Source organism: Nycticebus coucang, chromosome 2 (assembly GCF_027406575.1).
Source record: "Nycticebus coucang isolate mNycCou1 chromosome 2, mNycCou1.pri, whole genome shotgun sequence".
Taxonomy (NCBI): Eukaryota; Metazoa; Chordata; class Mammalia; order Primates; family Lorisidae; genus Nycticebus; species Nycticebus coucang.
In genome coordinates, this window is record NC_069781.1 from 23,556,937 (window position 1) to 23,581,402 (window position 24,466).

General features: G+C 51.3%; 1 protein-coding gene across 5 annotated transcripts in view; it reads right to left on the reverse strand.

The window, feature by feature from the left end:
* Positions 1-4,636: 4,636 nt before the first annotated feature.
* The window catches only part of COL27A1 (collagen type XXVII alpha 1 chain), a 137,319-nt gene continuing 117,489 nt past the window's right edge, over positions 4,637-24,466 (reverse strand). For 3 of the 5 annotated variants that reach the window (XM_053564874.1, XM_053564883.1, XM_053564864.1), the window contains 20 exons: positions 22,336-22,392; positions 22,172-22,225; positions 21,973-22,026; positions 21,646-21,769; positions 20,722-20,775; positions 20,535-20,642; positions 19,970-20,077; positions 19,110-19,217; positions 17,581-17,634; positions 17,038-17,100; positions 16,636-16,689; positions 16,452-16,487; positions 16,321-16,338; positions 16,054-16,089; positions 15,705-15,731; positions 13,885-13,950; positions 11,777-11,945; positions 10,690-10,799; positions 8,554-8,772; positions 4,637-6,602 (listed from right to left, as the gene is read on the reverse strand). In XM_053564874.1, the coding sequence (XP_053420849.1) occupies positions 6,456-6,602; positions 8,554-8,772; positions 10,690-10,799; positions 11,777-11,945; positions 13,885-13,950; positions 15,705-15,731; positions 16,054-16,089; positions 16,321-16,338; positions 16,452-16,487; positions 16,636-16,689; positions 17,038-17,100; positions 17,581-17,634; positions 19,110-19,217; positions 19,970-20,077; positions 20,535-20,642; positions 20,722-20,775; positions 21,646-21,769; positions 21,973-22,026; positions 22,172-22,225; positions 22,336-22,392 (1,666 nt within the window). In that variant the 3' untranslated portion in view covers positions 4,637-6,455. Of the gene's footprint in view, positions 6,603-8,553; positions 8,773-10,689; positions 10,800-11,776; positions 11,946-13,884; positions 13,951-15,704; positions 15,732-16,053; positions 16,090-16,320; positions 16,339-16,451; positions 16,488-16,635; positions 16,690-17,037; positions 17,101-17,580; positions 17,635-19,109; positions 19,218-19,969; positions 20,078-20,534; positions 20,643-20,721; positions 20,776-21,645; positions 21,770-21,972; positions 22,027-22,171; positions 22,226-22,335; positions 22,393-24,466 lie in introns of those variants that run through there. The other 2 variants (XM_053564891.1, XR_008374901.1) reach the window with 2 other exon arrangements.

The following is a 24,466-nucleotide window of genomic DNA, read 5'->3' on the forward strand; positions in this document are numbered from 1 at the left end:
CTTGGCAAATAGAGGTCGAATGCTAGCCTTGTGAATAATTTTTAGCTGTGCAAAACTTTGGGACAAGATTAACTAGTTGATGGCTTGATGCCTGTGCTCAGTGGTTAGGGTGCCAGCCACATACACCAGAGCTGGCGGGTTCAAATCTAGCCCGGGCCTGCCAAACAATGACAACTACAACAAAAAAATAGCCAGGCATTGTGGTGGGCACCTGTCGTCCCAGCTAGTTGGGAGGCTGAGGGAAGAGAATCACTTAAGCCCAAGAGTTTGAGGTTGCTGTGAGCTGTGACGCCATGGATCTCTACGCAGGGCGACAGCTTGAGACTCTGTCTCAAAAAAAAAAAAAAAGATTAACTAATTGAATTTCTAAAACTTAGATTTAGAATGTCAGTTTTATTTAAAATCTTTTGATTTATAATTTTTGGGTACTTAGGTCAACAGTCTATGGGCTTCCATTTGTTCATGTGCAGAAATTCCAGGGGTAGCTGGCATTGGGGAAGTGTGAACAGAAGCAAAGCCTCAAGCTGTGAGTCAACGAAGTCCTCTCCTAGGAAGGAGTAAATGGTCCTTCGTGTCCTCACTGCCACTCAGGATGCCCTTTGAGGGTCTCACTCTTCAATTAAGAACCTCCCCAGGTAATTCCTCCAAGTGCACTTAGAACCCACCCTGACACTGTCCAGTTTTTTCCATCTCCTTACATCTCAGGGATCCTTGAGTGCCTCTATGAGTTGAGGTTCTGAGCCGTCCTCCCTGGCTTATCTATCCATCTGGCCCTGGCACAGTATCAACAGAAGTTTGGCAGGAGCAAGAGACAGAAAAGCCCTCAGGGCAGTATAGGATGTTGGTGGTGCACTGTCCTGGCTTTAGACTTGCTGGCCTTTCTTTGTCAAAGCCAGGAACACTGAGCTCTTTCCTCATGAATAACCACAGAGAATACATTCACTGAGATAATGTTTCCTGGCTGAGGAAAGACCCAAAAAGACTTGCTCAAATTTAAATCCTGTTTTGTGATGTTGGGCAACTTAGGTAATCTCTTTGGACATCACTTTTATCATCTGAAAAGCCAGGGTTACAATACATTTCTCACTAGGTTGTGCCTGAGATGAAAATGTATCATACTCCACACGGTACCTGGTGCATGATCAGTGCGCAAAAAATTGTAGTCATTCTTCTGAATGGTGCTGTTATTGGATTGCACCATATGAAACTTTTGGATGATGTAGGTCCAAAAGCAATTGAATATCATTCCATTTCATGCAGTTCATCCTACTATTATTGAAAAATAGCCCTCTCTGTGGTGGGAAATCAGGACAGGGCATATCATCCCCATTTTACAGAAAGGGAAATTAAGGCCTAGAAGGAATGAATGGCCTACCTGTCCAGGGCCATGTCCTATAGTCAGGAATTAGAACCCACCCCTGTCTCTCCCCTTCTTGTTCTTCTGTCCCTCACTTTTCCAACACTGTGCTGCTTGCTGGTCATTGGGGGGTGTGACTGTCCACAACCGGGGCTTGATTCATTGTGTACAGAGCAAACACAGGCCAGCCTGGGCTTTCCCCGGGAATTGGCTCAGCCTAGTGAGTCCACATAGGCTGTTTCCTGACAGTTGTGCAATGGAAAATTGGGAACTATGGGCGCTGCCGGTTCAGGGAGAGCTACCTTCCGTCCCAACAACTTCCTACCTGTCTTTGCCGGGAATAGGCCCCAGTATCTTCACTGGCCAGGCCCCAAATGACGAGCTGGGATTAGAGACCAGGCCAAGAGTTGTTAGAGTAACAGTTCTAACACGATGCTTCTTGTCATCACCTCTGGCACTTCTTGCTGCCTTTGTTATCCCCTGCTCTGTCTTCTAAGCCATGCAGATGGCACTGATGCCTCCAGAGCTCTAACCACAATGCAGACCACTCTCCTGTCCTTCCAGATCAGCCGTCTGCCTGCTGGGTGGTTCTGCTCCAGGGCCAGTGTGCCAACCCAAACCCCTGCTATTCTACATAACCTGTGGCTTATCTTGTTCCCAGCTCAGCACCCAGCCTCCTACACTACACTCTGTAGCGCCACACGGAGCCACTTGCTGTTGCTGGCCTTGGCAAGTGCTTGGCCCTCCCTCCATGATGCTCTTCCCCTCCGGCTAACTTATTCTCTTTCAGCCTCAGCATGGGGAGTGTGATTTAATTAATTTTATTTACATAGCAACTTGACTGAGCCACAGGGTGCCCAGATATTTGGCTAAACATTATTCTGGGTGTGTCTATGAGGGCAGTTTTGGATGAAATTAACATTCAGGAGGGTGGTCTGAGTAAAACAGATGGTCCTCCCTGATATGGTGGGCCTTATCCAATCAGGAGAAGGTCCAAACAGAACAAAAAGGCTGACTGAATTCCTTCTACCTGAGTTTCTTCAAACTGGGATGTAGATTTTTTTTCTTCCTGCCCTTGGACTTGTACTGAAACATTGGCTGTTCCTGGGTCTTGAGCTTGCCAACCTTTGGATTGGAACTATGCCATTGACTCTCCCGAGTCTCCAGCTTGGTGCCAGCAGATCTTGGGACTTAGCTTTCATAACTGCATGAGCCAATTCCATATAACAAATTCCTTCATTTATCCTAGTGGGTGGTTTCTTTGGAGAACCCTGACCAATCCAGGGGTCATCTCCTACCTGTCCTCCCCCAGGATTTCCTGAATTCCTGCTGAGATTTTATCAACTATGCCCCTTCCCTCCTCCCTAATCCCTTAACTACACAAGGCCCAGCCCCTCCCCCAGACTCAGAGCCACTCAGGTGCAGATCTGTCCCTGTCACTACAGTGTCCACACACAACTTGGCACAGGGAAGGTGGTCGATATACACACATAGTGGAAATGAAGATGACCAATTACTCAAAAAGTGCTGAGCAATGTGAGTGCTCTGTGGCTACAGCAGGGGACAGAATGTGTCCTCTGCCCTCACAGGGCTTTCTATGGGGACAACAGACAGTGAAGTGACTCAATATTCCCATGTACAAAATGAGAGGCATTCTCAAACAGCCAGGAAAACTTTTGGGGTGTGTGTGACAATATTTGGGGGTAGACATCAGGAAATGGGCCATTCTGTCTCCATTTCATTTCTAACTATGTGCAGAGAAGACCACGCTGTATGTGGACAGATAAGCTGGACACTCAGCACAAGTTTTTAAACAAAAGGCTTGTTATTTGTTCTTTCTCCTTCCTGAGTGAAGGGCAGAAAAGTTCTGATTCATTCAACGTTGCAGGGAAGAAGGAATAAGCTAAGGAAGAAAGAGGTCTGAAACAAGGGCCAGGAAATCAGGGTCCCAGGCCAGAGCACCCAGATAAATTTAAATTTCAGATAAATAACAAATACATTTTTTTAAAGCATCCCAAATATTGCATGCAGCATACCTATATTAAAAAAGTATTTATTGTTTATCTGAAATTAAAATTTATCTGGGAATCCTATATTTTTATAAATTTGGCAACCCTCTCTCCCAACTCCCACTCACCCACTTTTTCCAAGGCAGCACTATTATGACTTCTCTCAAGAATCTGATGGGCAGGAAGTTCTCATTCTGAAGCATTACAGTAGCCCAAAGGTGGAAAATAGCCCACATGACCATCAACTTACAAACAGGTAAATGAAATGTGTTCTACTCACACCATGGAGCACTACTCAGCCATAAGAAGGAATGAAGTCTGATTACCAGCTGCAACATGGATGAATCTTGATATTATGCTGAGTGAAAGAAGCTAATGTCACAAAAGGCCACGTATTGTATGATTCCGGAATAGGCAAAGCCCTAGAGAAAAGCAGATTGGAGGTTTTCCAGGGATTGAGGCAGGGAGAAAGAGGGAGTGGGTACAAGTTTCCTTTGAGGATGATGAAAATGATACACAAATATACATAGTGGTGATATTTGTGCACCACTGTACTGCATGCAGCATACCTATATTAAAAAAGTATAGGTAGGGATACCTAGGCATATCAAGGTATAACCACTGCACGCCACTGTGACTGTACCAAACGTCATCAATGGTCTTCTGTGTATTCTACCACAATAATAATAATAATAACAAATTGGTTGTTTTAGCCTCACTGTACCTCCTCCCTAAGTGTGAGGGGTTGAATTGTGTTTCCCTCCCCTGCCCCCCGCCAAAATATGTTGAAATCTTTATTTCCCAGTACCTATGAATGTGGTCTTATTTGGAGACAGGGCCTTGGCTGATGTAATCAAGAGAAGATGAGCGTGGGCCCTAATGCCGTCTGACTGGCACCCTTATAAAAAGAAGATGGGAACAGAGAGCCGATCTGGGAGGGGAGGGTGAGTGCCCTGCGACAGAGGCAGAGACTGAAGTGCTGTCCCTGCAAGCCAGGGAAGGCCTGGTGCTGCCCCAGGAAAGGCAAGAAAAGACCCTCCCCTATTGGCTTTGGAGGGAGCATAGCCCCAGCAACACCTCAATCTCAGACTCCTGACTTCTAGAACGATGAGAGAAAACATTTCTGTTGTTTGGATCCTCCTAGTTTGTGGTACTCTTTATGGCATAAGGCAGGCATCCTGTGAACATCTTCCTCCCACCCCCTCCCACCTCCCGAAACTGAGTGAAAGTCCGAGCTTTAGGAAGAAGCACATAGCCACAGACGCATCATTCCATTGCCTCAGTTTTAAATATTTATTTAAAATCCAGAAGGGAAAAGGAGAAATGGAACCCACCGGGGTTTTAACACATCGACGTGGACAGAGACATAAACGAGGACAGCAGAAAAACCCAAAAATGAGACAGAGGCCAGAGGAGACTGGTGGTGGCGGAGGGGACAGAGCACTGAGACCCAAGCTGCTACAAGAACGCACTTCCACGGAGAGGGTGTGGGGCAGCAGCGTCCAGGCTGGGCGGAGGATGAGGAATACAGGAAGCGTCCCCGAGTGGGGCTGGGCCAGAGTGAGGTATTAAATAATGAAAATCAAATCCAATTCCCGAAGAGACATGACTTTAGGACAGAAATACACAAATAGAGATTTTCACATAAAATTTTCCCCTTCTATAAAAATAATTTCATAGTTAAAATAACTTCGAAATCCAATTCGGGCACTGGCTTGTGTTGAACTCTGAGATTCCCATAATTACTCTTTCCCCTCAGCCCAAATTTACACTCGGAGCTAGCGACAGTGGCTTTCTATAGAATCTAATGACAATGAAAAAGCAGGGATGGCATTTAGAAGGATGGGATCCTGGAAGTGAGGGCATTGGAGATGCGACGCAGCTTCGTGAGATGGTTTGACATTTATATTCCAACTCCAAGGCCAGCCTTGACCCAACACTGCTCTTGTAATTGGATCCTTCAAGGTCAAGGCTTCACCTAGGACCTCTTCAGAGGATGCCTCCCAAGGCAAGCCTAACCTCCCTCCAGGGCCATGAAAGGCCATGCAAAATGCCTCATACCCAGGCCTCCCTGCTGCCTCAAAAGGACAGACATTTCAAAGTCCATAAATTAAAAGGTAAATCTCTCTACTTCTGGTTTCTGGTAGGATTTTTTTGTTTTGTTTTTTAAAGATTTTTATTTATTTATTATTATTATTATTTATTTTTGCATTTTTCTTTTTTTCTTTTCTTTCTTCATCCTTAGCATTTTTGGGTTTTACCAGATAAGCACAAGGGTGATGCTAGGAAAATTCAAAAATTCCCCCAACTTTTGTCATTTGGAGGCTAGAGAAAGATGTGGATGATACCCCACATCAAAAAGTTTCTTCAAAGTCTGTGGCAAAAATGGTAGCACCTTCAGAATCTTAAATAAGAGGTTTTTTTTTTTTCCTTAAAAACATCACATATGCTATGAGAGACAATTATGAGCACCAGCGATTTCACAGTGGGAGGTAGCAAACGTGGCCAGTCCCAGCCCCGAGGATCTCGCCTCTTCCCACTCCTGGCTGCTCCTCCTCATCCTCTCACCTCTTTCCCAGGTGAAGCAAATAGTAACACACCTTCTCTTTGTTTAAATAATATATATATACTTTCTTTCTTTCTTTCCTTTTCTCCTTTTTTCATGTCTCCTTTCTAATATTGCACATCAAAAGCTCCCAGGCAGGGACCAGCTGACGAGATACCCCCTTCCCTCAAGTTGGCTTGAACGTGGGGCTCTTTGGGCAGGAAGCTGGGAAGGGAAGGGGTGGCCACAGAGCTGGGAGACAGGCCACGGGGCTCAGGCGGGTTGCAGGTCCAGCTTGCTCTGGCTGGCTCTTTGGTTGGTCTTTGGGGCTAAGCTGGGACTCATTGTTCCCAAGGACACCCTGTCCTCTGCTACCCTCTCGCCCACTTCTACCGGGCAGACAACAGCTGGGGTCTGCCCAAGAATCCTTGGGCAAGGGGAGCTGCTTCTCCTGGAGCCACTGGCCCCTCAATATCCTCCCCTTGCCTCCTCCTCTTCCCTCCCCCATGAGGCCTAGAGGAGCCAGAAAGTCAGAGGTCAGAGGTCAGAGGAAGCATGCAGGTCCAACTTCAAGGCGGTACTGCTTCCCTGATGAGGCAGGAGGAAGGTTGTCCACACTAACAATGGGCAGTTGCTGGGGGTCTTGGGTCCTGAAGGTGAAGAGTGTCCAATGCCAGCGGCCATCCTGGACCTGAGGGTAGAGGGAAAAGGGCACACATATATCCAGCATGGTTTCTGTCCTCCAGTGTGTGCCTCCCCAACCTTTCCTCACGATTATTAGTGGCTACGTAGTATTTCACTGTAGTAATGACCTATATCTGCACATTTTAGATTACTTCTAATTTTTGACTCTCTTATTTAATACTATGATGATATAAGCTGAGCCTTTGTACACAGTTCTTAATTATCTCTCTGGAACAAATTCTAGAAGCAGAATTGCTGGTTCAAAGAACAGATGCATGTCTAAGGTTTTGGATAGACCAGCGTGGCCCATAAGGGATGTTATCTGTATAGTATATATTATGGAGCATATACTTTAAACACCTCTTATAATTGCAACAGTCAAAAATGACTTGTATTCACCTTTTGTTATTGGTATATATCAAGTATTACAATTTTTTCTTTTCTTTTTTAGACAGAGATTCAAGCTGTCACCCTGGGTAGAGTGCCATAGCGTCATAGCTTATAGCAACCTCCAACTCTTGGGCTCAAGCGATCCTCTTGCCTCAGTTTTTCTATTTTTAGTAGAAATGGGGTCTCGGATTATAGGTATGAGCCACCACACTAGCCAAGGATACTCATGCCCAGGCAAGAGTATCATCCTCTTGCCTCAGTTTTTCTATTTTTAGTAGAGATGGGGGTCTCACTTTTTGCTCAGACTTGTGTCCAACTCGTGAGCTCAGGCAATCCACCTGCCTTGGCCTCCCAGAGTGTTAGGATTATAGGCATGAGCCACCACTGAACCCAGCCAAATTGTTATAATTTTAATTGAATTTTTCCTTTCTTACAATGTGTATGCAGGCTGGGTGCAGTTGCTCACGCTGGTAATCCTAACACTTTGGGAGGCTGAAGCGGGTGGATTGCCTAAGCTCAGGAGTTCGAGACCAACCTGAGCAAGAGTGAGACCCCGTCTCCAAAAAACAGCCAGTTGTTGTGGGAGGAGCCTGTAGTGTCAGCTACTTGGAAGGCTGAGGCAAGAGGATCACTTGAGCCCAAGAGTTTGAGATTGCTGTGAGCTATGATGCCATAGCACTCTACTGAGGGCAACAAAGTAAGACTCTAGCTCAAAAAAAAAAAAAAATTATATGCATATTTTTGGCACCCTCTGTATATTAGATAAAAGCTGCTATCCAGAAAGCTTCTACTGATTTATTTTTTCCAGTAGCTTCATGGGATAGTGTTGGTTTCCCCAAATCCCCACAAATACTGTGTATTATCAGGGTTTTTTTTTGAGACGGAGTCTTACTATGTCATCCTCGGTAGAGTGACATGGCATCACAGCTCACAGCGCACTCAGACTCTTGGGCTTTAGTGATTCTCTTGCCTCCGCCTCCCAAGTAGCTGGGACTACAGGCGCCTGCCACAATGCCCAGCTATTTTTTGTGTTGCAGTTGTCATTGATGTTTAGTAGGCCTGGGCTGGGTTCAAACCCACCATCCTTGATGTATGTGGCTAATGCCATAATTACTGTGCTACGGGTACAAAGCCATCAGTTTTATTTAATTTTGTGAAACTGGTATTTTGTCTTTTGACAACTTTCTGTCTCCCCTCCTTTGACAACTCACCCTATTCAGGGCATTTGAAAATTACCAAAAATGTTAAGAGAAAAAATTAGCCTGACTAGGGACAGGACAGAGAAAAGAGAAGAAATATATCCTCTTGTAAGCAGCCTTCCAAGTAGTAAGGGATCTACCAGCCTGTAGAATTTTTACCAGCCCAGATCTTCGTTCATAAATTTCCCAGAAAAGAAAATAAATAAAAATAATTTTTTATAAACTTGTTATAAAATTATTATACAAAGATAAAAGATATATATCGCATTAATCCATTCTAGTATAAAATCATTAGATAGAATCTTATAACAAAAACAAGTTTTTCCACTTGTCCCCACGTGAGGAGCCTTGAGGGGCTCCAAAAGTCACCTTGCAGCCGTCCATGGACACCTCGGGCCTGAACTGACCCCCAGCTTCAAAAATCTGCCCATTCCAGGCCCGGAAGCGCACAGCCTGCTTGGCTGGAGTCCGCCCTGTGCCCTCCTGCCACACGGTCATGTTCAGGCAGTGGATGGTGATTTGCTGTGTCACCTCGGAGCTGAGCAGGTGCAGAAAATTCATCTGGACCCGGCTGACAGCAAACTCGACCTGTGGGGATGACACAGCATCAAGGAAGCTCAGGCTGGGCTGCCTGCAACTCTCAGAATTCCTTTCCTGGTAAGCATTGTTTGCCATGCTCCCGGACATGTGCCAACGTGCAAGACAGGGAAACTGAGGTTTGTGGGGGGGGGGGTCCCACAAGTTCTTGGCTATGTAACCAGAAAGGGCATGCCTAATTCCACAGCCAGAGCTTCAAGGGTCTTGATGTAATCTGATTCACTCCCCCACTGTAGGGGCTGCCTTTGGGGCTGAGCTGGAATCCAGGGGCCCAGAGAGAGAAATGGGTCTTGCCCAAGATTAAGAGGCTCTTAAAGGGCAGAAAAAATGAGATTTCCACAGCCTTCCTAAGTTCCAAGATCCCTGTGAGGTAGGGCAGGAGCTGCCAGAAACAGTAGACCTGAGAACAAACAGATTTACGGCTCAGCACTTCCCCACACAGAGCCAGGACGGTTTCTGATGTGGATGGTGACCCAGATGGGCACTCAGCTGTCAACCCAAGTGCCAGCTCGGGCCTCACCCCTCCACCAAGCAGATTCTTCAAGTCACGGGGGATGAGGGCCTGCAGAGGTCACCAAGTCTCTGCTGGGACATGATCTCTGGCTGCAGGTGCAGTGAAGTCTAACCTCCCTGCACCTGGTTCATGGTAGTGAGCCAACAAAAACTCATTGACTGGCTGGATGACAGACTGCCTTGCTCAGAGATTGTCAAACTCCAGGGCTCAGCACAAGCACCTCTTGGAGGCCCCCAGAGCATGTGGCTGATGAAATGGGATACAAGGGACTCTGCACCCCCCTTCTTATTATGGCATGAACTGGCCCCAAATGCGCAGGGCTCAGTGGAACTGCAGACTTGTGGCGGGGGTGGTGGGGGGGTGTCTTTGCATGCAAACCCTAACTTGCTTTGAAAGCAGACTGGGAAAACTACACTGAAAATAATTAACTCACACCAGTTTAAAACATAATGCCTGAGAATGCCTAGAGAAGGCTTACATTAACTCAGGCTGAGTAAACGGAGAAAAAGCAGCCCCTCTCCGGCCTCTTCAGAAGGCTTTTATTGATTCCTAACAAAGGTGCATATGCAAAATGTAAAAATGCCAAAAGATGGGGTTAAAGAATCCCAACTTTCCAGAAAGATTGGATAGAGAAGCTGGGTGAACTGGCAGGGGGTCTTTAGAAGCTAATTCTATCCCCACAGGGGAAGTAAACCAGGTTTCCTAATCTAACTATCAAAAGTTCAGAGTTTAATCCCGTCTACTTGTTGACGCTTGAACTCTAGGCAGGCCTGTCTGGGTGCCTCTGGGCTCCTTTTATCTTCTGTGGTTTTGAAGATACCCCAGGGATTGCCCATCTGCAGGCTTTCCCCTAAATACCCCAGGATTGAGGTGGGGTGCCCCACAGAGAAATCAACCTATCAACCTCCCACACAGACTCACAACCTATTGAGGGGTCCCAGGGCAGTGGAGCCATCATGTCCCACTGCCACCACTACCTTGGTTTGCTGTTTAGCTTCCCTCTGCCACCTAAAATGCCTAGCCCAGAGACAGGCACATGGTGAGCAGGCACTCACCATGACTCAAACATTTGTATACACAACTCCGTGATGATTCATGGATCTCCAAGGCAGGCCAGCTCAGCCAACTATTCTGCTTTAGATATTAGAAGATTCTATTTGAAGAAGGAATCATCAACATCATACGACTTGAAAGGGTTTGGAGACCATAGAGGCGTCCAGCTCATCCCTAACTGATAGGTAAGGAAACTGAGTCTCAGAAAGAGGAGATGACTTTGCCAAGGCCGTGCAGGAAGGCAAGAAGGCCTCAGGATAGAACCTGGTTTTGTTACAGCCTGAGGCAGGGTTGGGGGCAGAGAGCGACAGCCTGGTGCGTGGTAGGGAGCAGACAGGTACCTTGGAGGTCGTGATGGGCTTGAGGCATGTCTGTCCGCCATGTGTGAAGTTGCAGGAGACTTCGATGGTGTCGGAGGAGCAGCCTAGGTTGGGATCCACCCAGTAGGTACCTAGGGGTAGCAGGGGAGGAGAGGATGTATCTGGAGGTGGGGGGAGGCGAAGCTTGGGTTCTGCAGTGGGCACCGCACCTTGTGACCCATTGAGCCCCAGCTTGGCATGAAGTCAGGGTGGATAAGTAGAAAAGGGGTCCCTCAAGCCTCAGAGATGGAAGGTTTGGACAGAGCTCACAGCTGGCAGAGCCCCTGGAGGGGGTCACACAGCTAAGCATTTGGCTTGGTTGCTACTGGGACATGTCGATTTAATAGAGGAGACAACTGAGGTTGCGAGAGGCTGAGCCACTTGTCCTAGAGTCTGACAGGTTATTTAGCTGAGCGGATTTTCCCAGGCCTCAGGCTCCTCCTAGGACTGGCCAGGGGTGGGTGGGGTTAGGGCTTCTACCCTGCCAGCTGGGCACTGCTGCTCACATCGGGCTTCCCCAGTGGGCTTCCCAGGGAGCCAGGGGCTCTGCAGTTGGAGAGTGGGATGACCAGTCACTCTGCAGCTGGGGAGGTAAGGGTGGCCTGGGCTAGGCCACAGCTTGCTGGGCTCAGGGTCTATTTAAAGAAGGGCTGATGCTGGAACCTGCCAGAACCACCTGTCCTCATAGATGAGAGAGTTCAGTAAGGTGAAGACAGATGGGGAAGCCTGATGTACCGGCCCCCAGGTGCTGGGACTCTTGGAGGCTTTTTCTATCAAAACTCTTGTCTCACTGCACTAAATGGTAACCCCAGCTGTGGACCTGGAACTCTGGAAGGGTGAGGCCACTCCTTGGTGGTCCCCACTACACCCCACCTTCCAGAAGCACAAAGCCGAGCACAGCACAAGGCTCAGTGTTGAATGAATAAATTAGTAGATAGACTACCCACATGCTGTCTCCCGGGGACAGAACCTTGGCCAAGGAGAGAGAGTATCAAGAACTCCACCTTCCCCAGTCCTCCCCAAACCCCCAGGCCAGCCCTAGCCCCTGCTGGGCAGGAAGCCCGCTCACCATCTGCCATCTTCTGCTCACAGTCCATCAGGTCCCTGCACACGCGGGCGGGGTTCTCTTTGGTGCCCAGGGGTGTTTTAATGCTCTGGATGAGGTTGCTGAGGTAGTGTAAGGTTTTAAAGATCTCCCCTCCCTGGTCCAGCACCAGCCGGTCGGGGTAGCTGTAGCCCTGCCACACAGAGAGGGAGTAGCCACCAGCCCGTAAGGTCGTGGCCTGTCCACTGTCCCAGCCACTACAGCCCCAGGCTCCTTGGAAGATGCCGCCGAGGTCCCAGGTCATGACTTGGGCAGGGAGTAGGTTTCCCTCCATTTCACAAATAAGAAACTGGGGTCCAGGAACAAGATGTGGGAGGTGGGGCTGCCACAGTGGATCAGAGCCTTGAGAAGATTGTGGGGTCAGCCTATGTCCTCCCAAAGGGCAGGCACAGTCCCTGTAAGGCAGGCAAAGGTGCACAGGATACTGGGGAGTGGCCCTGAATCCCTATCCAGAAAGTGTCCATGGAGGAAGTATGGAGAGAGCCCCTCTGGGCTCCCCTGTGGTATAAGTGGGGGCTCCACGGAGGCACCAGGAGTTGGAACAGGGGCCAGCAGTCACGAGGCTAGAAAGATGATGTCCACTCGGAGAAGGAGCAGGTCCTCCCTGGGTAGGTCCCCCCAGAACAGGTCTACTAGGAATAGGACCCCCGAGGAGCAGGTCCCCCCTAGGAAGAGGTCCCCCCAGGAGTAGATGCCCCCAGGAACAGGTCCCCTCTAGGAGAAGGTCCTTCTAGGAGCAGGTCTCCCCCTATTAGCAGGTCCCCCTGGGAGCAGGTCACCACTAGTGGGGAGGTGGGGATCTCAGAGTGCTAAAGAGCCAGGCGTCAAAGCAACCCTGACCAGAGAGCTTCCTCCTGTGTGACTTCAAGCCTCAGCTTCCAGAACTACACATCAGAGCTAAATAAACTCTCCCCCCACAGGAGGTGGCAGAGGTGGCATGTGCGTGTGTACATCAGAGACAGGCAGCTGCTCGACCTATTTCTTCTGTCTGGACACACAGACCACACTTCCCAACTCCTCTGACCACACTCCAGACCATGGCATGGGAACAGAGCAGTGTAAATCCTAACAGCCTGGCACAAAGCACCCCCGGCGTGATTCCCCAGTCTCTCTTCTCATGACAGGAGGTGACACTGGGGACCAATGGAGAAGAAGAGGACAGAGCCCCTGATAGGCAGGCGAGCTCCCTCATTAACAAGCCAATTAATTACCTTTTATGTGCACAAGAAACAAACTTCTACTTTGTTCTGTAGCCCATGAAGAGCAGGTGGAAGGCGCTGCATGGTGGGGCTCCTTCCATTAATAACAGTAAGGACGGCTGCAGGTCAGCGCTCCCCTTGCGTGCAGCTTAACTGATCTCTGGATATGGTCATACTGAGTCTTGGATGTCCCTGCCTTTCCACTGACCTCCCTAAACAGATGGTAAGGGTCTTGTCCATGCTGTCTTTCCCCCTGGACTGTGAGCCTTCAGAAAGTCAAGGCTGTCTCCAGGCATCTGCCTGCCCCAGCACCCTGCCCAGGGGCCAGATGGAAATGTTTATAGGACGTCGGAGCTATGGGCAGTGAGTTCCCTGTCATGGGAAGGAGGCAAGCTCCCAATAGAGGTTGGACTAAAGGACACAGAAGGCCTTTCTCGGTGCGGCATCTTGGAATTGAGGTGCTGTCCTCAACTTGGGGTCTTAGCCAAGTCCTGTGGGCTGACTGTGAGCTTCTTGCTCCTAGGGGGTGAATGCTGAGAAGCAGGGTGGGCTCTGGGTCCAGGCAAATGTTTCTCCCTGACTCTGGCCAGCAAGAGCTTTGAATTCTGAGAGGCCTTTGGAGAAAGCTCAAGGGCTTGGGGCCTGAAACTGGCCTTGCTCTGGCCCTATTCTGCTTGCACTGGCCGTGGGACCTTGGACTTGCTGCTGCCCATGCTAAGTCTCAGCAACAAGCCCAGTCTGTGGTGTGAGACAACGTCCACAGGGTTTTGACATGCTTGGTGCAAGCCACATAGAGAGAAGTGACCACCAGTGGGACATTATTTGTGTTTTCCCCTGAAAGGGATTCCATGTAGGTCTAGCTCCTGGAGGTACCTCTGGTCTGAGTGCTCCATTGGTGTCCATCCACGTCTGGAAAGCTGCCCCAAGGTCATCTTGTTGCTGTGCAGGGAAAAGACAAGGTGTTTATCCTGTCCCCTCCTTAAAGTCCCCCAGATCCACTAAGTGGGAGCCCCAGGGCCCAATGACCCCCTATCTCTCCCTATCTTTCCCACAGGGATCTTGGCCAAGTCATGTGCCCTCTGCAGAACTCTCTGTCTTTTCTCCCCTTGCAGACAGAGTCAAACCTCACCGTGCCACTCCCTTCCTCCAGGCACGTCCATAGCTCCCCATTGCCCTCAGGATTAAGTTCAAACTCCTCATCATGGTTACAAGACCCAGTGTGAGTACTGTGCTCTCGAGCTATCTCTTCCCCCCCACCCCCACCCCCACCCCCCACGTGTCCGAGCACCAGACACACGACAGACTTCAGGTTCCTATATGCCATGTTCTAGCTTGCCATGGGGCCTCTGCACCTGCTGCTCCCATAGCCTGGAAAACTCTTCCTCCCTCCCATGCAATTGGTAATCTGTCTACCTCCTGTACCAGAGGATCCCACCTTGGGGCAATGATGCCCTTGGGGGACATGAAGGAATATCTGGAGACATTGTTGATTGTTCCAAGTGGGGGAGGGGCATGATTTACATGCAAGTCACTTGCAGCAAAGAATTATGAAAACAGGTTAAGAAACCCTGCCTTCCACCCATCCTGCAGATGTCAGTTGCAGTGGAACACCTTTCCCAAGGCTCCTGCCCTTAGGTTGGAGGAGGACTCATCTCTCTGTCCCCAGTCCCTGTGTTTTTCCCTTGCCTTGCACTGTAATGGCCTGATCTAAACCTATATCTCCAATCACAACACCAGGCTCGGCAGAAGTGTAGCTGTGGTCTTGCCAGAAATGCAACAAAAGCCCAGGTTTAGGGTCTGGACTCTGGGGGTAGCTCTAGGGTGACACTCCAGCCCCACCACAATCTGGGGCACATTGTTTAACCTGTCTTTGCCTCAGTTCCCTCATCTTGAAAATAGGCCAGGTAATAAGACGCTCTCATAGAACTGTTGGAAGGAACCCATGAGTTAATACAAAAAAGCACTGCTCAAGATGTTCAGCATAGAACAAGCATGCAGCAGACATTCAAAATACTCTAATTTTCCATTTTTCCTGGATTCCTACACTTTCCCCTAGCCATCTTTCTTATGGATGAGAAGGACAAGGGAAGGCAGCAGAGGAAGAGGCTAGGACTGTCCCTCTGTCTTTGAGGACAGGGCAGGGAGAGAGACAGTAAGAGTGGAAGGAGAAAGTGCAGATTCTGAGTGATGCGTCCCAGGGGCTCCTGCCCTGCCCAGTTTCTCCCTGTGGCCACACCTTGGGATGCTGTTGGGCCTAATTCCAACCAGCAAGCAAAGAAACGGTAAAACGGGGATGGAGCCATCATAGGGCTCGGTGGGGCTGTGCTCTCAGACAGGGCTGTGGACCCCCTAGGGAATGCAGGGGCCCCAATGTGCCCCCATGCCTATCCCTTCTTGGACTCGGAATCTGAGACAAAGGGACCTCAACAATCAGCCCATCTGTGTAGAATACATGGACAGGACCAGGAACCCAGTGGCTGGAACATCTTCCTGGGTTCCTTCTGGCCCAGGGCTCTTTCTGTTGCTTCAGGGTCCAGGGTTCCAGTAAGAAGTGAGAAAAGGACATGGGTATTCCCAGACCCAGCTTGAGGTTCTAGCCACAGGGCCCAGAGAGGGTTGACTGCCTCTCCCTCCCTCCCTCCCACCCACTAGGCCCTGCCCTGAGGAGGAAAAGAGAATGTTTTCCAACTTACAAAGTGGATAGGACGCCCTGGAGGACCCTGAAAAGAAGAAGATAGGTTAATATTTGACAGGGACTGTGTGCTAGAGTCTCAGAGGCTATCAGGAGATGGGAGAGGTTGCCCAGCAAGGCAGGACCTGCCAAGCTGGTCTCTGCTCCCCTGAAGGCCTGGATGGTTCCACTGGGCTGGACTATACTCCCCCAGAGGTCCAGCCCCACCAGTCTGTGAACTACAAAAAGCATGGGAGTCCCAGGAGAGTCAGGGTTTAGGCTTAATCTGCCTAAAAAGCCTTGTGTCTCATCCACGAGAACTCCGTCTCCTACCCCGGGAACACAAAAGGCTCCAGCACTGAGTTACCTACCGGGGGGCCGGGCTGCCCTCTTGGGCCAGGAGGACCCTGGAGGAATAGGAGAAGAGTGAGATCCTGGTCCCTGAGGGCCTTCCATCACCCCATCCCAGCCCTCTCCAGGCAGACCTGAGACCCAAGGACAGCGGTTCCCCTGGCACACACAAGGATAGATGGGACAATGGAGGTCCAGTGGGAGAGGACACACCCAGGGACATCAGCAGTCATGGGGAGGGGACCCAAGAGTGCCCAGCCACAGCCCCCCAGGCCCAGCCCACTCACCCTCGGACCTTGCAAACCCTGGAGGGAGACAGAAGTGGGGAAAGAGTTAGGGGACCTGGCAGAGCCAGGACCATCCCAACAGCCCACCCCGCCCCTGCCCCTGCAGCACTGCCCCCCGCTCATCCACTCACCCAGTCTCCACGGCTGCCTTTGTCGCCCTTTGGACCCTGCAATAGAATACAGCCCAGTGAAACAGTGCTCAGAGGGGCCCAGATGGGGACTGTGAGGTTCAGATTGGCCTTGGATCACGGAGATCATCTGGAGCCAGGAAGGGAAGGGGACCCAGCAGTCTTCCTGCCCAGCCCCTACACCTACCGGGAGTCCAGAAGGTCCCAGGATTCCGAGGGGCCCGATGATACCTTCCTTTCCCTAAAGGAGACAGAAAGGCTTATGTGTCCTTATTCCAGGGCCTGGTGAATAGAGTCACAGCGACAGCAGGGTGGATGGCAGCGTGAGTGTCCCACAGGGGTAGGGGGAAACTGCCACAAGCAGGGGCCAGGCCATGCATCTCCTGAGCTCTCCATCAAGAGTAGGGTGAAGTGGAGAGGAAGGAGGGACGGACGGCAGCTCGGGGGGGGAGTTGGGGGTGAACAGCATGAGCAAAGGTGTAGAGGAAGGAACAAGGACGGTGGGCAGAGGGCACTCAAGGAGCAAGAAGAGGGTGAGGCCGTGTGACCAGCTGATGTACTTGCAGGGACAGACAGGGAGGGGACTCACCATCAAACCAGGAGGCCCCCGAGGGCCTTGGATGCCTTTGAAGCCGATGTCTCCAGGAGGGCCCTGCAGGAGGCAGAGGAAGGGTCCTGGCAGTTCCCTCACCCTGGGGTCTGCCAACCCTCACCCTCCCTGTCAAGGGAGCCCTTACCTGAGGGGCCCCAGGAGGAATGAATGCCCACAATTATTCTACCAGGTGCCAGCAGCATGCTGACTCAGTGCTCGGTGGTATACGCCTCTTGTCTTAGTTTTTATAACAATCCTCTAAAGTTATTATTCTCACATTACAGATGAGGAAAGCAAGGCTTAGAGAGACTAAATGATGGGCCTGAGGCACAAAACAGCTGGGCTTGGAAGCTGGGTCTGCTGAAGTGCCAGTTGCTGGGCGTAGAGGGGTGGGGGAGAGTGATGTTCATGCTTGATCCCAGCTGCACTCCCGCCCACATTTTTAAGTATTCAATAAATGTTTGTTGAATGAATAAATGAATGAATGAGTAGGTGGATGAATGGGACCCCACAAGACCAGTAAGGAGGGGGAGTCTGTACCTTGGGCCCAAAGAGACCAGCTATTCCTGGGAAGCCCATCTCACCGGAGTCGCCCTGCAGGGAGAACAGGAAGAGAGGGCATGTGGGGTCAGCCAGTGTGCCCAGCCAGTCCCCTAGGACCCTGAACCTGCCTCCTCCTTCCTGCCCTCTCCAAGGATAGCAGTGACTCCACTGAGAGGTGACCAGATGAGGGCAAACAGCTCACAAACTAGACCCCAGTCAGCCTGTGCCCTGTCACGTTGGGGGCCCTATCCAGGTATTGTACAGGGAAGGCTCCATGAGACTCAGGAGTACCTGTCCTACAGCTTCAGGGGAGAGAAGGAAAGGACCCGCAGACTCCCCCGACCTGTCCAAAAAGCTCTATCCTGTGGCTCAGTGAGTAGGGCGCTGGCCTCATATGCAAAGGGTGGTGGGTTCAAACCCAGCCCCGGCCAAACTGCAACAAAAAAATAGCCGGGCGTTGTGGCAGGCACCTGTAGTCCCAGCTGCTCGGGAGGCTGAGGCAAGAGAATCACGTAAGCCCAAGAGTTGGAGGTTGCTGTGAGCCGTGTGATGCCACGGCACTCTACCCAAGGGCGGTACAGTGAGACTCTGTCTCTACAAAAAAAAAAAAAAAAGAAAGAAAAAGAAATGATCCCAGGTGCAGTGGCTCATGCCTGTAATCCTAGAACTCTGGGAGGCCAAGGCCGGTAGACTGCCTGAACTCACTGGTTTGAGACCAGCCTGAGCCAGAGCAAGACCTTGTCTCTAAAAAAAATAGCTGGGCGTTGTGATGGGTGCCTGTAGTCCAAGCTACTCAGGAAGCTGAGGCAAGAGAATCGCTTGAGCCTGAGAGTTTGAGGTTGCTGTGAGCTATGATGCCACGCCACTCTACCAAGAGCGACAAAGTGAGATTCTGTCTCAAAAAAAAAAAAAAGAAAGAAAGAAAGAAAAAAAGGATCCCCTCCCCTCCATCCTCCATGCCTATAATCCTAGCACTCCGCGAGGCCAAGGCAAGAGGACTGCTTGAACCCAGGAGTTTAAGGTTGCTGTGACCTATGATGACCCCATAGCACTCTACCGAGGGAGACAAAATGAGACTCTGTCTCAAAAAAAAAAAAAAGAAGAAGAGGAAATGATCCCTTAAAAGTAACCCCATTCCCTGAGACCTGCCATGGGCCAGGTGCTTTATAGGCACCACCATGAATTCTATGTTCCCACATCAGGGAGATACGCTATACCCTGTTCACAGAGGAGGAATCTGCATCTCAGAGAGGGCAGGGACTTGCTCAAAGGCACATAGGCACCTCTTCTCATCTTGAAAGGATCATTCAGGTCTCTCTTTTCAGCCTTCCCCACCATCCAACTCAGCAGAGGGAGAACAGTATTTGGTATCCAGAGAGTATGTCATTCAGCCCTTGTCACAGCGCAGGGAGGTGGCTTCTAGGTCTATTTTTGTGTGCAAAAGTGTGTACACATGAGAATCCATGTGTGTACACAAGAATGTACATGTGAGTCTGGGGCATGTGCATTCCTTGGGACATACTCACTGGCTGGCCTTTGGATCCAGGCTCCCCCTGGCTCCCAGGAAGCCCTGTTCCGCCCTCTGTCCCTCGCTTGCCAGGGGGGCCCAGCTGTCCTGGTAACCCACTTTCACCCTTAAAGAAACACACCAAAATAACCAGTCATGAAGGGAAGGGGGGCAGTTAAGAAAAGCAGAACAGTGATTCCACGGAGTCCCCTGAGATCTCAGGATGCTGGGGCAACAGATGGAGGCCTGGCAGTGGGGTGTTCCTCTTGAAGAGGAAGGTCTCTTTCCCCACTCTGACACTCAGGGTCCTACCTCCCCTTCCCCTCCCATTCTGCCTCTCTGCTTTATTGTTTCTGCCCACCAGCAAGCAGTTGCCCAAACCCTCTTCTCACCTAGACTGTCTTCTCCCCTTCTTTTCTCATTCAGATCCTCCCTGGGTCAAGGCCATCTTTCACTCTGCCTGCCTCCTCCTAAGGGGATCCAACCTTTCCCCAGCTACACCTCAGGCTCAGGGAGGGCCAGAACCACATCTGGGTCATCCATCTGAATCCTCCCTTTAGTGCCTAGCCGGGGCTCAGACTGACTCACATCAACCTCCCCCACTGAAGTGACTAGAGGCAGCTTTGAAGGATCCTGGCCACAAGCAACATCTGTTGTTCCAAAGATGCCCACAAGAGGGCACCTATGGATAATGCAACAACCAGTTGAAGGTTTTGAGGATCTAGTTGGTAGAGGGGGTGGCAGAATTACAGCTTCCTGGACAAGACTATCCTTTAGATCTGGTACAAGCTTGGGGCAGGGAACCCCAAGAAAAGGCAACAGTATGCATTTCATTTACCCACAGGCCCTGGGACATGGGTGCACCAGGAAGTGTCTGACCTTGAATCCTGGGGGCCCCTGTGCTCCAGGTAAGCCGGCCACACCTGGATTTCCTCTCTTCCCAGCAGGGCCCATGGGGCCGGGATCCCCGTCATCTCCCTGCTCCCCCTGGAAAGAAAGTAAGCAAAGGAGGGTCTTATATGTTTCAGGAAATAGCCAGGAAGACTGGATGGCTCAAAGCCCAGCTGAACTTCAGGTGCAGCAGGAGGGAGGAGGTGGAGGTGACACCCCAGAACAGAGGCCAGACTGCCTATGTGTGAGGGAACAAGCCCAGGGGGACAGGAGGAGCTGAGGGTCTGTCAGTGAGGAGGGGATGCCTCTTACAACCTAGGAGCTCTATCCACTGGGCAGGGGAGGAACTAAATGAAACCTGGGTGCTGGTATGCACCAGGTCCCAAGGGATGTGACAAATGCCCACCCCAGGGCATTGAAGGAAAACTTCTGGGTATGTTGTTCTGCCCCTCCCATGATTCTAAAGCAGCTCCCCTGGTAAATGGCCTGTGGAAGTCTCCCCATCTCTCATCCCAATTGGAGATGCCATCTGCTAACACCAAGCCCTGCTTACCTGCTGTCCCGCTTGCCCGTCCCTGCCAGGAAGCCCATCTGGTCCAGCGATGCCCTCAGGGCCCTGTCTCCCCACCACACCCTGGGGTCCTGGCAGCCCCTGTAGGCCCTGGGGGTACATAAGAAGCTGATGAGGCTGTGGTGGGGGTGAGCAGGCTGATGGGAAAGCAGCAGCTGTGGTCACTCACCTGGACCCCCCTCCGGCCTGGTGCCCCGGCCTTGCCTTGCTTTCCCTTTGGCCCCTGAAAAATAAATGACCACATATTGGAGGCTACTAGGAGGAGGTACAGGACCCTAGGGGCTCTGGGAGGGAGGTATTGAGTACGTGGGCCCTGTGTGAGCATCAGGTTCCACAAAGGGGCTTTAAAGCATGTTGGCTTGGAAGCCCAGGGTCAGGGCCAGGTTCAGGGTCAGCCTGGAGACTTGCCATGGAGCCTGCTCCAGGCTGGGAGGTACCCTCACTGGCTCCTACACTCAGAGGCCCTCACCTTAACCATCTCTTGGTTGGAGCCCTAGCCCATAGCTCCATCTGATCTCCTAGAGCCGTGGTTCTCAACCTTCCTAATGCCGTGACCCTTTAATACAGCTCCTCATGTTGTGGTGACCCCCAACCATAAAATTATTTTTGTTGCTACTTCGTAACTGTAATTTTGCTACTGTTATGAATCATAATATAAATATCTGATATGCAGGATGTATTTAGGCGACCCACAGGTTGAGAACCACTGCCCTAGAGGGTGCACGTAGAGGGGGTGCAATAAGGAAGGGGCATTAGCAGCACTGGCCCTACCTTGGCAGAGGGAGGTGCAGGGGCCCAAGATCCGAGGGAGAAAGCTCCTGCTCCATGAGCACCCTTGTCTCTCTCTACTCTCTCTAGACCGCTCTTGTCTTTCTGCATTGTGCACTGGCTTCAAGTCCACTGGCTAACCTCAGGTGGTGTCTATCCTGGGGCCCCAGAGAAATGGGCTGATCATCCCTCCTCCTCAGGCTATTTGAAGGGATATGGGACCCGGGCCAGAGCACCGTGCAGGATTCTCAATAGCTGTTTGACCTTAGGCAAGCTCCTCCCATCTCTGGGACTCAGTTTCCCTGGTGAACATCCAGCTTCTTACCTCTGCGCCTTTCGATCCTTTGGGTCCCGGCCGCCCCCGGGGTCCTGGATGCCCCTGCAAACCAAGGTGAGATGACACAAGGCAGCCCCAGGACTCTCTCCCGGGGAGGGTGGCCAATCTCCACCTGGAGAGGGAGGGTGGGGAGGGGGTTGGGGGTGCAGGCTCTGGGGGTGCCCCCAGGGTCAGGGCAGGAAAAAACAGAATGGCCGCCCCAGGCCCTCCTGCAGGGGAGGGTCCCTTTAAGCTTTAAAGGGCCCAGTTCTTTAATTCCCGCTGCCCTACTCGCATCAGGACCAGACAGGGGATGGGACAGGAAATGCCACTCACAGGTTGCCCCTGTTGGCCTGTCTTTCCACGGAGGCCTGGAACACCCTCCTGTCCCTAGAAGCAAAGAGAGACAGATGAAGAGGGCCCACCTTGGAGGGGCTGGGCAGGGCAGGAGCTGGGAAATTTCTTGTTCTTTCTAGCCATGTGTCATCATCCTGGACACTCCTGATCCTGCCAGAAGGATACTCCTGATACTTACAGGGTATCCGGGGTCCCCTGGTTCCCCACGGTCTCCTCGATCACCCACAGGGCCCTGAATGACAAGGAGAAGAGAAAAATTGGTGCCACCAGGCTCAAAGGATGCTGGTCATACTCCCTAGAGATCTCTCTCAGGGCTTCCCTCCTGGGGGTGAGGGTGCTTACCCGATCTCCAGGCCGCCCGGGGGGCCCCTCGGCCTTGCCATCCTCTCCCTGTTCTCCCTGTGGACACAGAACCAGTTTTAGGACAAACCACCTGCTCCTGGGGGAATCTGGCAAATTCCAGACAGAAAGAGCTTCATCAGAGACAAAGTCTAACCTATTTTGGGTCACAAATGGGGAGACTGAGGCCAGAGAGGGTAGGGTAGGCATGTCTGAGCCAGTCCCTGCTGTGGTGTGGAACCAGGACTGTGGAACACGGAAGAGAGCTCTATGCCCTCCATCCTACTGGGCACCCCTCAGCCTGAACTCTAGAGTTAAGAGAGCCCTCAGAGAGAGGCTAACCCTAACCCTAACCCTAACACTAACCCCTTTCTGTCTCTGGCTCATGTGGGGATTGGGGACTGCTGGGGTGGAGCAAAGGGGCTGGTGAGGATTTCACAATGCCTTGTAGGAAGTACCAATAATTCCAACAGCTGGCACACATGGCCAGACAGGCCAACTCGTGGCTCTCTCTGCATCATCACCATTTGACAGATGAGGACACTGAGGCACAGAGGGTGATATGACCTGCTCTGAGTTATTCACACTCCGTCAGAGTCTCTGATCCTTGCTGGGAGGAAGTGGACAAAGGACCAGCTTGAGGACGAACTCCCCAGCCTTCCATAGAAGCCCCAAGTTGCACTCAGTAGCCAGCCAGCTCGGGGGCTTGTCCCTGAGAGCTTCCTGTGTGCAGAGTGGGACTGGGATGTGTCCTGTGCTGTGCTGCAGACTGGGTGAGGAAAAGCACAGTAAGTGCTTGGCACACTGTTGCCCACATAGTAGGGCTCAGTAAATGGCCATTAAAATTGTGATACCTGTTAACAATGACAGCAGTGAGGATGTGTCCCAGGATGTGAGCAGAGACAGATGGGGACAGAGCTGAGTTGTGAACTCAGATCTTGGTGCCATGGCCACTCAAGGCCCAGGCCTGCTCACAGGACCAGGAGGCAGCCATTGCGGTGGCTAGACGGATGCCACTTGCCAATGACAGAGAAGGTGGATAGGTGAATTGCAAACCACAGGGCTCAGAAGACTGCAGCCCAGAAAGCTCCCTGGGAGCCCATTCTGGCAGGAGACTCAAGTGAGGGCACCCCTGAAGATCCTGGTTGTCCAGAGGGATCAAAGAGGGGCCCCAATAGGCAAGAGAGAAGAGACCAGGGCCTGGAACATAGGTCACCCCTGGCCAGAGGATCTGAGGGCTGGTGGCTATGACACCTTGGTCCCAGGCCTCTGGGGTTCCTATGGGTGGAGGCTGGAGGCAGGTGGGACTTGGCCTGAGGCCTAGAACCAGCTGTACCTAAGGAATTCCCTCTCCTCCTTGTCCACTCTCCATGGCTCCCTGACCTGGCACTCAGGAGGAAGCAGCTAAACTGGGGGCTGGGGACAGGGGCCTGTGTTTACATACTATGCTCTGCCAGCCACTCTGTACACTGTGTCACAGAATCCATATAGCACCCCGATGCTAGGGAGTATCATCCATACTTTAAAGCTGGCAAAACTGAGGCCTAGGGAAGGAAGGGTCTTAGCCAACACCACTCAGGAATACAGGGGTAGTCTGGACCAAAAGCCAGCTTTGCTGATTCCCACATGTGGATATAGTTTGAGGGTATGTTTTAGTACCAGAAAGTGGTAGAACCCTCCCTCCACGGACCCCATTTTCAGTCTTATCCCATCCCCTGGCCACCAGCTCTATAGACATGTGCCCCATGGGGGTTCAGGTTAAATAGCATGTTGGTTCCTCATCCGGGGTATTTTTGATTAGGGGAGTAGGCCCTGGTGTCAAACAGAAGGGGTCTGAGTCCCGGCCCCGCCACCTCCTTCTCCTGCTTCTAAGGTAGTCACTGAGCATCATGGAGAGTCGGTTTCCCCACCTGGCCTGTAGAACAGTGACACCTACACGCTGGGGTTGCTGGGGTCTTGGAGGATTATCAGAAAAGCTGGGGAGGGAGCTTTGCACAGGGCTGTGTGCTCTGGTGGGTCTTCCCAGCAACACTGACCTTGCACTTGGCTATTCATTCGTGAGACGATTTCTATTTCTGAGCTCTTTAGAGCATCTTTCCCAGCCGCTTAGCTCAGGGCTTAGAATACACTATGT